Source organism: Phymastichus coffea, unplaced genomic scaffold (assembly GCF_024137745.1).
Source record: "Phymastichus coffea isolate CEN01 unplaced genomic scaffold, Cenicafe_Pcof_1.1 PCOF00022, whole genome shotgun sequence".
Classification (NCBI taxonomy): Eukaryota; Metazoa; Arthropoda; class Insecta; order Hymenoptera; family Eulophidae; genus Phymastichus; species Phymastichus coffea.
The window spans coordinates 2637315-2653715 of record NW_026706833.1 but is presented as its reverse complement, the minus strand read 5'-3'; the positions used below and the strand labels follow the sequence as shown (position 1 = coordinate 2653715).

The 16401-nt window shown below is 37.2% G+C and overlaps 1 protein-coding gene across 5 annotated transcripts in view; it reads right to left on the bottom strand.

The window, feature by feature from the left end:
- Positions 1–2250: 2250 nt before the first annotated feature.
- The window catches only part of LOC131675454 (vang-like protein 2-B), a 294445-nt gene continuing 280294 nt past the window's right edge, over positions 2251–16401 (bottom strand). For all 5 annotated transcript variants that reach the window (XM_058954437.1, XM_058954435.1, XM_058954439.1 and 2 more), the window contains one exon: positions 2251–3139. In XM_058954437.1, the coding sequence (XP_058810420.1) occupies positions 2288–3139 (852 nt within the window). In that variant the 3' untranslated portion in view covers positions 2251–2287. The remainder of the gene's footprint in view (positions 3140–16401) is intronic.

Below are 16401 nucleotides of genomic sequence, written 5' to 3'. Positions count from 1 at the left end.
TCGCGTAAATAGCTGAGGCGTACCTGTTTATTCAAATGATCCGCGCCCCCTCTCTCTATTAATTGTTTGTACTAACGCGAGAGAAGCAGAATCGCGAACGGATCGATTAATTGAATCGACTACCCTTGCAAATAATAAGATATGTAAAATTATATTATAATTAAGAAACATTTTTTTATATCTAGAAATCAAATGTCGAACTTCCCGTACCTTGTGTGAAAAAGTAGTATACATAACTTGTGCGTGAAGTAGATGATCATACACGGGCATTGTGGCTCTCGCTTCACTGGAGTGATAATCTTCACCCGTGCTGGAAACGCCTACTTTTCGCACGCATTACGTCATGTACTATTTGAGAAGGCATAAAAAAGCTTTAGCTCCACTATAATAAATATATAATTCTATTAGGATAATTAATTTTTCGCAGTGATAAACATTTCAAAAAATCAATGAAAAATAGTAACATTTACGAAATTCAAATACAACATAGCAACGGCTTAATATGTTAGATGAAAAAACATAAGACACTTTTCAAAATACATGAACGGTGTTTAAAAATGAGCTGCGGACTAGCCTTATACGATATATTATTTTTGAGATATCAATATTTTAAGACTTACATTTATTTTTGTTGGTGATCTTAAACTTTTAACAGGTAACTCGTATCCAAAATCATTAAGCCTAGCATTAGTAATGTATTATTTACTATAAAATGCCACTAAATGACTTAATATACATTTATACCGTATATCAGGAAATCTTATGAAAATGGGACAGATCAGACGAGAAAAACACTACAACTTTAATCAATCATCTATAAACAGTATTCAAAACTATCCAAAGAATAATGAGCGCAGAAAGAGAAGAAACCTTATTAGAAAATTTTAACGTAAAACATAACACACCATTCAAGGGTCTAGACGAATAAGATAATCAAATATGCCTTAAAACCATTCAATGAGTAAATAGACTGTTAAATTGAGTATGTCTAGACACTTCTTTTGCTAGATTTTGAGACCTCTAAACCCAAGCATTTCAGGTTGATCTGGAATTAAAGAAAAAGTTAACACATTCAGTTGGATCTACCGACATAGGAAATCATATTATTCGTGAAAATTTATGAAGGTCTAATATTATTTAAAAAAAATGACAATTTATTTCTTGGTGTTAAGTAAAACAATGTTATTGATTTCTATAATTTCTATAATTCTAATCTATCTAAATAGCGTTAAAAGTGAAAAATGCTATTTTTAAGAGGTTTTTATTTTTCTAAGGATCATTGTCATGCGAACTAATAATAAAATAATATAGTTATCTCCTGTAGCTAAGAACATATGTCATACACGCGTATTCGTTGCACACGCGGGCCGACTGAAGTAGAAGACATAAGATAGGCCGAAACAAACAAACTGTACGCGGTAAATACATGATAGACCAGAAATGAAATAGAACATAGACAGCTGCAAACCTAAATAAACAATTAAGCGATATGACTCTCTCGGTTCCCAGGATATACTTATTTCTGAAGGAAGTGGTAGGGACTTATCTTAAGTTTGTGAGCCCCCGAGAGGGACAAGCGCAGTCAGTCCTGTACACGATCTCGCCTTGTAAAGACATCTCTCTGGAGCTCTGTCACTTTATAATAAAAAGTATTATTATATAACTGCCGACTTCGACGCCTAGATTCCTGCAAGTACCCACACGCGCCTTATAACTCGACCATCGCTACCGCAGCGTGTAAAACTTGCCGTGACAATCATCAAAATTGGATGACAATCATTCCCCCACTTTTAAAAATTTAAAACATATATAGGCGTATTTTAAAAAGAAAATATAACATATTTTTTCTTACGGTGAGTCATTATTATTGAAATGAACATTTTTGACATTTTTAGAACATTATAAAAAATTGAATTTAATGCCAAATATTTTTCTTGACTAGACAATTGGATAGGACTTAAAAATCTTACAAAATGAAATAAAACAATATCTCTAACTGAAAAACTGATCGAGATATCAATAAAAATCTTCCATCCATTAAATAGGATTCCATTTTACCCAAAGTACATTTAGGGGTCTGAAAATCAAGCAAAAGTAGTTGTTAAACAGACTGACCATAACGGCATATTTATCTTTTAATTGGTTTGAAGGCATATTTGACCATCCTATCTATCTAGCCATTTTGAAATCTTTCATATATTCTAAAATAAATTTTTAAGTACAAGAATTTAAAAAATTTAATCCATCGAGTATATAAATGAAATTTATTTTTAGTAAGCATCAATATTTATGGGCATATTTCTGAGTTCAATTTCAACAAAAACTTATCATATTTAGGTAACGCTATTTGTTCAGATAAATGAAAACAAGGAAGTTGATAAAAACTACATAATAAAGCTATTTCTCCTTGTCGTAGTTGGAACTCACAACCACTTCTTAAAGGTCTAGACGGAAGCTCACCATCGCATATTAAAGCCCATTGTTGAATATTGAGAAGTTTTTCTTTTTCATCTGATAGAACAGGTTTAGGATTAAAATATGGTTCTAAAAAAACTTTTGGTGATGTATCCTGGCTTAGACACTGTGCTAATCTTTTTAAAATATTTTCCACTGCATGTTGAGGTTGTTGTCGAGTAATTCTAAGATATTTTTGTAGAGCACGAGCCATAGAGGGAAATATCGACTGAGCAGCTTCTAAAGAATCTAAAGAATTTGTTGTTAAGCCTGATACTGATTCTGTATGTATTCTTTGAACATGCGAGAAAGCTTCCTCTACTGCTGTTATTAATCGTGCTTTACGTTTGCGTACTCTTCTTTCGTATTCATGTTCTTCATAAAATCGTTCATTATGGCTGGAATCTCTTCGCCGAGCCTGAGCGGCCAAAATAGCTTGATTACCTTCGATACCTGGAGGTCTATATTCTTCGGAATTAACATTATTCGTATCATCTACTCGATAAAACTTGAAATTATTTGGTTGTGCTTTCTTTTGAGTTTTAGACAATGGAATTCGCTCTAAATAAGGGTTGTAAATTGGAAATTCTGTATAGTATTTTTCTAAAATTTGCACAGCTGCTTGTTGAACAGTTAATTGACCCATCGAAAAAGAATGCGATATCCCATCAGGGCTCCTTACTACCTGTAAATTATAAGAGACATGAAAATGAATGAATTAACTGATTTTTCTATCTATAAAATGCAAGCAAGAATTTATATTAAAATATGCTTAATATTTGAAGAAAAAGGTGACTAAAAGATTATCTATGATAAAAAATATGTTCTTATTACATTTTACGAAAAATTTGATTTAGTATTATTTTTCTCATATATAACTGCAAAGATGTAATGCATTTATTTTCCAAATTTAGCCATCATTCATAGCTTCACAGTTTCTCAATTTTCAATATTTTTTAGTTTATAAGATATGATTTATTTTATCCGTTTAAAACGGAAACCAACTTAATATATCTGTTATCTATTAATTACTTCCAAAGTAAGCTTTTTTAGAAGAAATTATAACCTGTATACATATATTATAAATAAATTTTATGAATAGGATATCTAGCTATACTTATTCTCGAGATAAAATAGATTATATAACATTATCCATGTCAACAACATAGCTTTGTAAAGGTGAACAATAGAATAGTTTCAAAATTTAACTCCGTCTGATTCTGAATCAAAATGTAGCTACCCTTTTCTTCTATTGAATGCGCTTTTAAATAAGTAGCAATCATTCCATTTTATTGTGAATATTATAAAGTATAGTCTTGTTAATTGGAAAACTTTTTATATTTGCACTGTGATGATGCGTCATCACATGAAACTTACGCTATCTTATGCTAGCCCCGCTCCTGCTAGAAACGTGCGGCCAAACGACTATTGCCGCATGCACCCGCCCATGCATGTCCAGATCTCGCGACCTACGGTCCCCCGAAGTCTTCCCGACCGATGCGCACGACCCTTACGTCCGCGTACAACCCCTCGCACACTCACGACCACGTCCGATACTCCCCCGGGAAGCTAGAAGCCCTTAAAAATTCCAGCTGTAATCAGCTGATCGCAAGCCTCCGTTAACTAAGGCAGACCTGGTTAGACTAAAGTAGGGGCAACCGAACGCGTGAGAGCGAGCGAGACGACCGATACGAGACCGATCGGTTGCGAGTGAGGGGAACTGGTAAGACCAACGAGAAGCGGATAGACAAGGATAGATAAGCGACGCTAACGGACTAGCCAATCGTTATCAGCTTAAGGGTAGCTAGACAAATGGAGTGAAACCGATGCTATCTTCACAACCAGTAGGGAAATTAGGCACCAAGACGCAACCAATGATAAAATTACGCGGGCAAGAAATACCGATATGGACGGCGCTGACACCCGGCTTAGCAACAAGCTAACCAATCATCTAACCGCTAAGGGGAGGTAAGCAAGGAGAAGCTGGTGCCGACCAGACGTCCCGCTAGACTCTGGAGTGAACCAGGCCTAAACCCGCGAGTGAAAAGCAACAACAGAGTGAGTGAACAGCAAGCGAGAAGCAGCAGCAAGCAAGCGAGAAGCAGCAGCAGCAAGCAACAGCAGAGCAGTAGCAGCAACAGCCCAGGAGCAGTAGCAACAGCAGCAACGGCAGGAACCACAGTAGCGGTAGCTACAGCGGCGTTAGCCGCGGCAGCCACGGTCGCATTCATATCGAAAAGGAACCCGAATAAGTACGCTCATCTTTTGTTTAATCGCGTGATTGTTGGAAGTCCGCGTTATCGGGAGTGCCGCATGACCTTCGCGCGATCGCTTAAATGTCCGTGTTTTCGGGAGTGTCGCATGACCTTCGCGCGTCCGATAAGATTTCCTCGAGCGCGCACCTTCGCCATGGACTTCCCGGACGCCTTCTTTGTTATTCCGTCATGTTGAGTATCGCCTGAGTGACAAATTCTTCACGCGCGCGCGCACATTCGTAAATTCTTCGCGTGTGCGTCGGTTGACCGCCGATTTCCCCTTACGCAAGTTTTCTCGGCTAAATTGTTAAAATTAACGAGTTTCTGGCTTTCGCGCGGGTACGAATTCCCCGTACGCGCATCAGTTTCGCTGATCCCCTTTATATGATATTCTCGCTAAATCAAATTGTAGAGTTCCGTATGACCTTTGCGCGGGAAACGGATTTTCAGTGCGCGCGTCTATTTACGGTCGTTTTTCCTGATGGGCTTTGTTAAGTGCCAAACAAAGGGGAATACCGCATGACCTTCGCGCGGGCGCCGAGTCTCTTACGCGCGTTGACAAATTCCTTTTCTGAAGTCAATCGGATATACATTACGCGGGCCGCGCCTGACCTTCGTGCGACCGACCGATCCTGCGCGCGCATGTTTATTTAAATAAATTCCTGAGCTAGCGCGTGAAGTTAATAGTTTGAATATTGCATAACCGCACGTTCGTAATCCATCGAGACCGCTCGTATCACGATTGCCCGCCCAAGTCGACGTTGCGTCGTGGTACGCCATTCGTGCCCCTATCAACTTAGAGCAGGCAGACGATCACGAGGGATTGACCACTGGACTGACCTAGGGAATAGTTGATCTAATAAACTCGAGTCTTTATTAATTATGGTTTTATTATTGACTTTGCCCTCTTGATCACCTCATCCCCCGTAGTTATCGCGATCGGTCCCGAGATTAACGAGCGCGCATGCAAACGACTTGATTACCGCCCAGCCCGATAACCGTTGTCGAGTGAACCACGCCACCAGTCGACGAAGAATCGGAGGGAACCTCTCTCCTAGCTACTGATCCGTTAACGAGGCGCCCCCGTGACGCCCCTCGATGTACCCATTCCCGAGACGAGAGCCTAGTGCCCCGAGCAGAGCCTGACTAGCCGGACGAGCTGCAGCCGTGGGTGGCTAAAAACCACCCGTTGTCCCTTTCTCTTTCGTTCGGTATCCCCTCCTGTCCGAACGACTTACGTATAGGATTTCGCGCTCCCCCTTTTCATCTCTTATAGGTGATAACCCGGGCGAGACCGACGACGACGAGGAAGGAGGCAGCGGGGAAACCACCCGATAATCACAGCGACCAGGACCTCCCCGCGACAGCCGACGTTGCAGCGCTACCTATTCTCCTAACGCGAGAGCACGGTGGCTGGCGCCTAACTCAACTAAATAAAAGCTGCACACCTCGGCTAACTGCGCCGCTGGCGGTAGTCGAGACCGGGAAATTGGCTACCACTTATTTTCCCCTCCCTCTCCCCCGTCGCAGCACACAATTTGGTTTTAGTCAATATTTAAAAACATAAGTTTTGTATTGAGGTATATAGAATCGATCCATCATCTGTCTATAATAGATAATAAATAACTTCGTAAAGACTTATACTTAGTTAAATTTGTACCATGGTCTCCAATGAACTTTAAACCTGAGGGAGGTGTACTTCCGAGTTTTCTTTTCTGTATGGTCGCGGAACACTTTCCGCACATATTGTCATACAGCAGAAAATTGAAAAGTGAAAACTTTCTTTTAATAGATTACTTATGGTAGTTCGGATATAAATATATTCTACAAAATAATTTTATTGCCTACGAAATATCAAGACTTAAAAATAAATAATTAATGTAGATCTCTGAAGAATATTTACTAATGTATATAAAAAAAGGATATCATATCTTATTATACAAAAAATTCTATTAAATTTTATTTAGTAATATTTGTTTACATAAAAAATAGCCTACAATTGCAGGAAATGATATTTGTAGTGCTTAGTAATTTTTTTGAATAATCAGGATTATATTATGATACGTTGTATTTAGCCTAGATCACAAAAATATCATAATTAACGGCTCTCATAGCCTGTTCATTACACTCTTTTTCGAAATTTTTTTATAATATTGTATTAGATATAGTTGAAAGAAAATTTGTACCATTTTATCTTAAGGATCACATATTTTTTTAGCAGGTTCAATAACACAGACCGATAAAATTTAGGCCCAGAAATCAGATTTTGATGCGCTGAATCCGTATCCGAGCTTAAAATTTACGCTATATGTTAGGTTTCCGAGATATCTTCACTTAAAAGTGCAAAAGCCATTGTTTTTTTTGCAAGATTTGAGCTCTTTTTACATCGCGAATTTAAACTTTATTGAGAATCCAGAGAAAGCATTGAAAAAGGCAAGACTTGTACTTCAACAACCACTATCCACTTTTTAAAATCGGATTTTTTCAAGGTAAGATATTGCACTTCGAAGAAGAGAAAATATGAGTTTTCTATAGCACCAAAATACATCGAGAAAAATATTTTAAGAGTACGATGAGAGACTGTTTCTTCATTTTCAGTATGCTGATATCAATTTAAAATATAAACTACTCAGACAACAATAAGCGATTACAGGGATCGAAAATTTAAAATAGCGGACATGACGAGCCTGAAATGTACTGTTAGCAATATCGGTTACCGATTAAATTAAATCAAGCATTTATGCAACCTTCAATAATCACAATCCCGTGGATTTATTACATAGCTTCGAGACTATCACAACCTCAAAAAATTCGGTGCCACAGTTTGAGCCCATGATAGGGAATACTCTAATAACAACCCCATAAATCCTGAGGTCTATGCACATATCCCTCAAACCAGCGACAGATTATCTGTGAAACTTTTGATTTCAAGAATCCTGGACGCTGCGATTTTGGAATCCATAACAAAGTAACCTAGAAACTGAAACCTTAAGAAAACTTAGGCGCTGCAAATCTAATACCCACGACAAATATACCTAAAAACACACATCGCAAGAACCCTGGGTGCTGAAATCTTAATCCAACAGAAGGTTAACCTCGAAATTCCAGCTCCAAGAACTGTGGGCGTTTGCAAGCCTTAAACTCACGAGAGTTCAACTTCGAAATTCCAACCCTAAGAACCCTCGGCGCTTGAAAAATATATAGATTTCGATGTCATTGAATTCTGTATACTCTAATTTTTCAAAAACAGAATAATCAGTTTTCTATTTTCTGAGTTGTTTTATACATTGTGTATTGTTTCTATAAATTGATGTGTTAGAAATCACACATTTCTCTCAAGCTAATATTTGCATGTACGTCATGTACGAATCTTTCCTTGTTCGAGATAACGTTTGAGTGGCGGGATAACGGTTCAATTTTCAGATGATGAAATTTGTTCACTGATACAAATCTTTCTGTGTTAGAAATCAAGTTTGAGTGGTGGATTAATGGTTGTATGTGTAGGGTGATTATAGTGATTGAATATTCATAAAGACAAAAATTTATCAGTATCAAATATTAAGTTTAAGAGTAGGAGCTGAATTTTTGCTGTATTGTATTATTGAATATCGAGTGCTTTTAAATTTTCATTTTATTTATTACGTCTCCTGCATAGACTACGAACAGCGAATGTGCGAAACGTACCAATATAATACTAGTGGCTGGTTGGGACTCACACGTAATGAGTAATATACGATATATGGATAGAAATGAATGTGTTTTATTATTTTGTTGTACTTACTGCCTCTGGAGTACTTTCGGTATTGTAGATCTCGGTATTTGGATAGGTTGAATAATGAAGTTGCACGTTCTCACTTTTAATGGATCGCGTATTTATTAGGGTCAAATAATATAGTTTGACAAGTAGTAATTGAATAGTTAGCCGAATTGTCGAACAGGCTTGCACGCGACTGTAGCGTCGATACGTAAAGTTTATTCGTCAATTGTCGAACTGACGTGTACGGAGTAACAATAATGACTGCCCGACTCTGTACGGGTGGTTCGTCTTATATACATATATAATATATATGAATTTGTGCTTAATTAATCGCTGATGTTTCTGTGTAGTTGGGTTATTTTCCTTTCGAGTTCAATGTGCGTTGTGTAATGCTGAGTATGGTCTTTGTGTTTTGCTGCCGTATAGTTTTCCGGTGGACGTGTACATAGTTTTGATTTTACGAAATTCGGAATTGCACTTTTTAGAGAGTGTAAATGAATAAAGATACGTCTTGAGACGTAACATATTCATTGTTCATATTAGATTAAGCTCAAGCGTATTATTAATTCTTTCTATGTTTAGTCAAATTTATAGTTGGTTACATAAATTTTATTCTGTTTTTCATTCAAAAAAGAAAATTGAGTTTAAGAACTCCTTGTTTTGAAAAAGTCAGTACATTCTGTTATATTTGCAAAAAGTACGAAACGGAACCTTGCCGTCGTTTAATTAATGATTCGATAAAAACTTCATATTTGAAGTCTTACGGATTGTCAATGAAAAATTTGGACAAACCATGGGTACCTACAACAATCTTATGATAATTTCCGATTTCTTCTTGAAAAGCTGCAATAGGACACACATAAATAGCTTATTTGAGGTGACCTTAAGATTATAAACCTAAACTTTACAATCAAGAAACACAAAATATCCTTTCTTTTTCTGTCTTTCGGACAGACGTGCAAGAGATAAATACTAGGTAATAATAAAATGGCTAGAGAGGAGAAGGAGAAAGTGGAAAATTAAATAACATAATGTAGCTTCTAAAAGCCTTGTTAAAAGGAAAAATATTTTATTATTACCACTTCATATTAAGCTCGGTTTAATAAAACAATTTATTAAAGCTCTGAATACTAAGCGAAAATGTTTTGAACAGATCAAAAAATCATTTCCTCAAATAAGTGATACAAAACTAAAGGAAGGTATGTCCGTTGGGCATGACATAAGGAAATTTATAAAAGACGATGACTTTATGAAAACTATGACATCTGCTGAAAAGAATGCTTGGGTTAATTTTGAAGTGGTCATAGAAAAATTTCTAGGTAACAATCGAGATTAAAAATAAATTTATTGTGTCTATCATGTTAACGAACTATGAAAATATGAAATGTTTGATGAGTCTGAAAATACATTTTGTATTATTTAGACTATTTCCCAGAAAATGTTGGAGCTTATAGCGAAAAAATCGGGGGAACGTTTTCTTCATGACTTCCATGCAAAAAAGCAACATTACCAAGAATAATTGAATGGAAATATGATGGCAAATTACTGCTGGTCTTAGAAAGAAAAGACAATGACCCTGTTAGTCATAAACGGAAGTCCATAGCGCAAATTTATACTTTTATATAAAGCGTCAATATTTTTATAAGAAACAGCAACTAACGTTTTTAGTGAAGTGCATGGACAAAATAACGTTACCTAAGTAGTTCCAAAATTATAGCAAAGTAAGTCATCTGGACCGATGGTCATGGAAAATAAGCCATAAAAGCTCATGTTATGATATTAAATGTTACACGTTTGACGATTCGGGGTTTTTATGGGTTAACATTGGAGTAAACTTGTCATGAGTTGAGGTTTTGTAACGGCGAGAGTCCCTGATGTTTGAGTTCTGAGGTTGACCTGTCGTGGGTTTTAAGTTTGCAGCACCCAGGGTTCTTCGAGCTAGAGTATCGAGGTCAATCGTCCGTTGGGTTAAGGTTTCAGCACCCAGAATACTTGTGGTTAAAGTTTCAAGATTAACCTCTCGCGGTCTAAAGATTTATAGCGCTCAAAGTTATTGGGGTTAGACCCTAGATCTTATGGGGTTGGGTTGTTATTAGTCTGTTCCCCATAATGGCTTTGGGTTTAAGCTTTGCGGCGTTCAATAATTTAAGGTTATAGTAGCCTCGAAGTTACGTAAAAAATCGACGGGATTATGACTATTGAAGGTCGTGTAAATGCTTGGTTTAATTTATTAGGTCCAGTATTCCGATGTTTTTGACACGTAATTTCAGGCCCGTCATGTTCGCCCTTTTGAATTTTCAATTGCTATACTTTTTTATTATTTTCTGAGTAGCTTTTATTATAAATTGATATTCGTATACCGAATATTAAGCATAATCTCTTATCGCACTCTTAAGAAGTTTTTCTCGATGCATTTTGGTGCCTTAGAAAATTTAAATTTTTTCATCTTCATAGTACGATTTAGGTTAGGATATCACAGAAATCTGACGAAGAAGGTAAATACTGAGTTCAGATTTGGATTCAGAGCATCAAAATCCTTTGGGTAATCTATATTTAGTCTCTAGGCCTTTATGACGTGGGTTTCGGGTAGACACACACGTCGTTAGTGTCTTTTTAGCAAACGAGTGACAATACAACTCGATGTGGTGTATTGCTGCATGTATGAGGCCCCGCTCACTTAACGCTCGCAAGTTAATTATTAAATATATTTTACGTATAGGTATATTTATGGGACATAAATATTAAAAAAAAATCAAATAACTAGAATATATTTATATAGAGGTCCATCTACTACTATTGCAAATATAGGCACGATTATTTATATATGTATCATAAAATAATTATATAGGTCGAAACTCTCATTAGTCTCGACTCTACTGATTGAAGACAAAGGTATTAGTTGTAGTAATTGTAACGGTCCTGTCTGATTTGTCTCCTATTTTCCTCTGCAAAACGGCAACCCGTCATACACGAGACAATTAGAGAAAATCGGTAATTGAGCGTAGGCGCTTTTCACAGCCCACGTTAACGTGTCCAAAGTTTGATGACAGCTACAAATATCGTCCCATTAAATATCTAAATGATTTCAAAAGATATTTACAAGCAAGCAATTGTAATACAGCTCAGTTGCTCTGTTTAATTTCCCAATCAATAGCCGGTGTAAATTCTGCTTGGTACGATCTAGTGCAACGGGAAATCAATAATTTTAATGATTTTGAACGCTTGTTTAGAGAAAAATTTTGGAATGCAGAAATCCGTAGAAACATTATGCGGGAAATTGAATTTGGAAAGTATTACCCTAGTGGTAAAATATCTAGGTATAACTATGCAATTCGCAAAATAAATTTAGCTTATGATATTAACGAGAGCTTAGAGGAGGAAGAACTCATCGATAAACTCGCACGTCATTTTGATAAGGATGTACGCTTACTAGTGCAAGCTAAAAGCGTACGCAAAGTATCTGAATTTATTAGAATCCTCTCTTCATTTGATAACGACAATTATGTGGGTAATCGCGACTCATCCAAAGAGAACGCTAATGAACACCAAGTCAATAGCATTTCAATCAACTCCTCGGTTCAAAAATCTCAAAGTAAACGGCGAGAGCGCAAGCCCAAATCTTCCCTTGAAGAGATCAGTGAAGACTCAGTAAAACTAGAAAACACTGCATCCTCGGGAAACGAGTAAGCGTTGCTTCTCGCAACTCGGATAAGAAAAACAAATCTCAGCGAGTAGCAACGGTAAATAATTGCGATTTGAGCAAAGATTCGAAGGAAGTATCACTATGTACGATATTTGATGATCCTCGGGATGAGACTAAGAATGAGCTTGAAAACAACGAAGATAACACTCACATTAGAAAATGCCCTGAAATTAAAGTTATCATAGAAGGCATTTCGGTGAACGCGTTGATTGACTCGGGTAGCGAGATTTCAGCAATCTCCGATGAATTTTACAATCAAAATGCATCTATTTTTAAACTAAAACCGACCTTGCCTATTAGTGGATATGTAATTAAAGTGTCCACTGGACAAAAAACGGTTAAGTTGAAAAAGCAAAGTTATTTAAATGTTAAATTAGGTGACCTTTACGTAGATCTAACCTTTCTCATTATTCCACATTTAGTAAAGGATTGCATCATAGGCTATGATACTATGAGAAGTATAAGAATGAAAATGGATACTGAGCAGGAGAGTGTAACTTTTGAAATAAATAATGTAGTGGGTTGTTTGAAATATAATGATACGTCTTTAGATGAAAATACATATCAGAGCCTGTCGATTTGGCATGAGTATGACCAGAATTTTAGCGAAGAAGCATCCTTGTTCGGAAATCTAACCCAAAACCACATAGACGTAGGACCCGCAAAAGACGACGATACGAATCTAACGTGGACGGAGATTAACGAAAAAATTAGCGTATGCTCAAGCTTAACTGAGAGTCAGAAAAACGAATTAGCAGCATTAGTATTTGAATTCAAAGATGTATTCCGCAAAAAACCCGGACTATTGAAAATTTACACTCATAAGTTAGTACTCCAGGATGAAAAACCTTACTTTTCGAAACAGTATCCGGTGCCTTTGAAACATCGCGAAAACGTGAGAACTGCGATCAAAGAAATGTTGAGAGATGGTATCATACGTAGGTCAAAAAGTAATTTTATAAATCCAGTTGTCATCAGCGTGAAGAAAGATGGATCCATTCGATTCTGTCTCGACGCTAGACAACTGAACAAAAAACTGATTAAAGATTATGAAACTCCATTACGAATGGAAGATATTTTTCAGCAATGTTTTGGAATTAATTATATGTCGAGCTTTGATTTAACGAGTAGCTTTTGGCAAGTCCCATTGGACGAAAAGAGTAAGAAGTATACAGCCTTTATAATTGAAGGAAATACATACGAATTTAACGTCGTACCTTTTGGAACGTGCACTAGCACAGCTACTCTGGTAAGGGCTTTGAATCTATCCATCGGCGATTTAAAACAATTTGTAATCCCGTTTGTAGACGACATTCTTTGTATCTCAAAAACATTCGCAGAACATATGTATCACCTCCGTGCGTTATTCACTTGTTGCCGTAGGGACAATTATACTTTGAAATTTTCGAAATCGAAGCTAGTGCAAAACGAGATGGAATTTTTAGGTCATGTCATTACACCCTCGGGCATCAAACCCCAAAGGGAATAATTACAGCTTTTAAAAGAATTCAAAGCTCCTAAAAATCTTAAAAGCTTGCAAAGCTTTCTCGGTTTTGTCAATTTTTATACTAAATTCGCTAATAATTATGCGGCCGTCTGTAGACCTCTAATGGATTTGTTGCGGAAAAGCAGTGGTTACCAATGGTTACCTGAGCACCAAGTGGCTTTTGAGAAAATTAAAGAGTTATTCATTGAAAATATCACTCTGATATATCCAGATCCTGAAAAATCATATATCCTAACCACTGATGCCAGTTACCATACTGTAGCTGCAGCTCTTTCGCAACTGAATCAGGAAGGCGAAGAAGAAGTCATAACTTTCATTTCGCGAACATTAAAAGGAGCTGAGCTGAATTATTTTACTACCGAAAAGGAGCTTTTAGCCATCGCATGGTCTTGTTCAAAATTAGATACATATTTAAGAGGCGCGAAGAAAATTGTCGTTCGTACTGATCACGAAACTCTTAAATTCTTGTCTACTTGTAAGTTCACTAACTCGCGATTGATGCGTTGGTGCCTATTCCTACAAGACTACAACTTGACGTGCGAGTATTTGCCGGGAAGTCAGAATAAAGCAGCAGATTTTTTATCCAGATATATACTAAACGATAGCGACGATGAAGAAGGCGTGATTAGTATAGCCAGTTTGATGAAAAAACCATCACAAGCGCTTATAAAAAGCTTTATCAATCTTCAATATCTTCAAGAACAGGACGCTTTCATAAATAGGATCAAGAAACGAGGAAGTTTTCACAACCGATTCGTGGTCCAGCAGAATTTAGTGTTCAAAAGGGACAAAAGTAAAACCAAACTTGTGCTCCCAGAACTCATGATTAATGATTTAATAACTGAACTTCACAAGATGTACGGGCATGTAGGATGTCGGAAAATCTTCAAGATGCTAGAAGAAGACTTCTACATCCCAAAAGTACGGAAAAAAGTTAGCAGCATAATTAAACGCTGTAACTTGTGCCAACGTACCAAGTACTACAATCAGAAAATAGATACAGTGATGCAACCAATTCTAGTGAATGAACCTAGAGAACTATTGATTTTTATGGTCCCCTGCCTACTTCAATTGGAGGAGTCAAGTATATTTTGACTACCATTGATGTTTTTAGTAAATACGTTGTGATGTATCCCATGAGACGTGCTACTACCCATACAACCATCAAAAAAATTTTTGAAGACTATGTGCCAAAATATGGGAAACCAAAATCAATCATTAGCGACCATGGCACTCAATTCACCTCAAAGAATTGGAAAGAAAAACTGGTATCTACGAACATAAATCTGATTTTCTCCAGTATACGCCATCCGCAAAGTAGCTCAGTAGAGCGTATACATAGAGAGTTGGGACGCTTCTTAAGAGCATATGCCCATGAAAATCCAAAAGGCTGGGCCTCGTTAGTCCCAAAAATACAGGATATAATGAATTCTGTTTACCATGATACAACCGAATATACACCTATGGAAATCCACCTAGGAAGGAAACCAGATCGCTTTTGGCATCGCTGGTTTTCCCCAAATAATTCAACAGTATCTAACAGAATCATTAATATCCGCGAAAAAGTTCATGAAAAGCTAAGCAAAAGAGCTCTGGAACATAACATGAATTCCGAACATAAACCATACAAAATAAACGACATTGTGTTACTAAAAAGTCACAATGCTACAGATAAATCCGAAGAACGCTTCAAAAAATTTATAAGACTGTACGAAGGACCATACATCGTACAATCAATCATAGGTATGGATACATACGTACTCCGTCACAAGAATGGAAAAATTCGGGGAAAATTTCACACCTCGTTATTAAAGCCGTATCACTATTAGTCGCTAGAGGTCGATTAAATATATGCAAATAGATTCTCCGAACTCATGCCTATATACTAGCCTTCGCCGAGAAGATTTCTGAATAATTTTTGGCTATGGCCCTCTGGAATAAAAATCAGAGCACCCAGACCGACCTCTCGGATTTGAGGGACTTTATCCCTCATCCGCAGGGTCGGCCCTTTATACCTTCTTCTAACCTGGTACCTTGGCTGGAGTGCAAGAGAACGCAAACTCCAGCCAGGTTCCCCAAGGTGGATTCGCCTATGGTGAGACCACCAAAGCAAGGGGTGAAGGATGCCCCCATCCCTTTCCTGCCTCCAGCGTTCCCCGACCTGCCAACACCGAGCCTGATGTGGAAGAGAAGAAAGTTTCCAAACAACAGCTCCGCAGAGTAAGGAAACGAATCGCTAAACTAGGGGCAAGGATAGCGGAAAAGGAGGAAGAAATTAAGCGGCTACGGGAGGAAGCAACCACCAGCGCAAAAAATAAAAATAAATTGTAAATAAAATGAAAAAAAAAAAAAAACAACAACAAATCAGACACTATTAATCACATTAGAATGGCTCGTTCGATTCGCCATTCTAATGGGGGGGCTATGTAACGGTCCTGTCTGATTTGTCTCCTATTTTCCTCTGCAAAACGGCAAGCCGTCATACACGAGACAATTAGAGAAAATCGGTAATTGAGCGTAGGCGCTTTTCACACGTATATGCAAATGTGTTAGGGCAACTCTGTGAAAACATTACCATATAAGGAGCGTGACGTCACGACCGTGGGAAAATTTATTGTTTACAACCGAAAATCGTTAATTATAAAGTTTTTTAAACGAACAAAAGTATTTCTTAGTTAAATTTGATGCACTGATCCTGAATTTCATGTTAATTTAACTCTCAAAT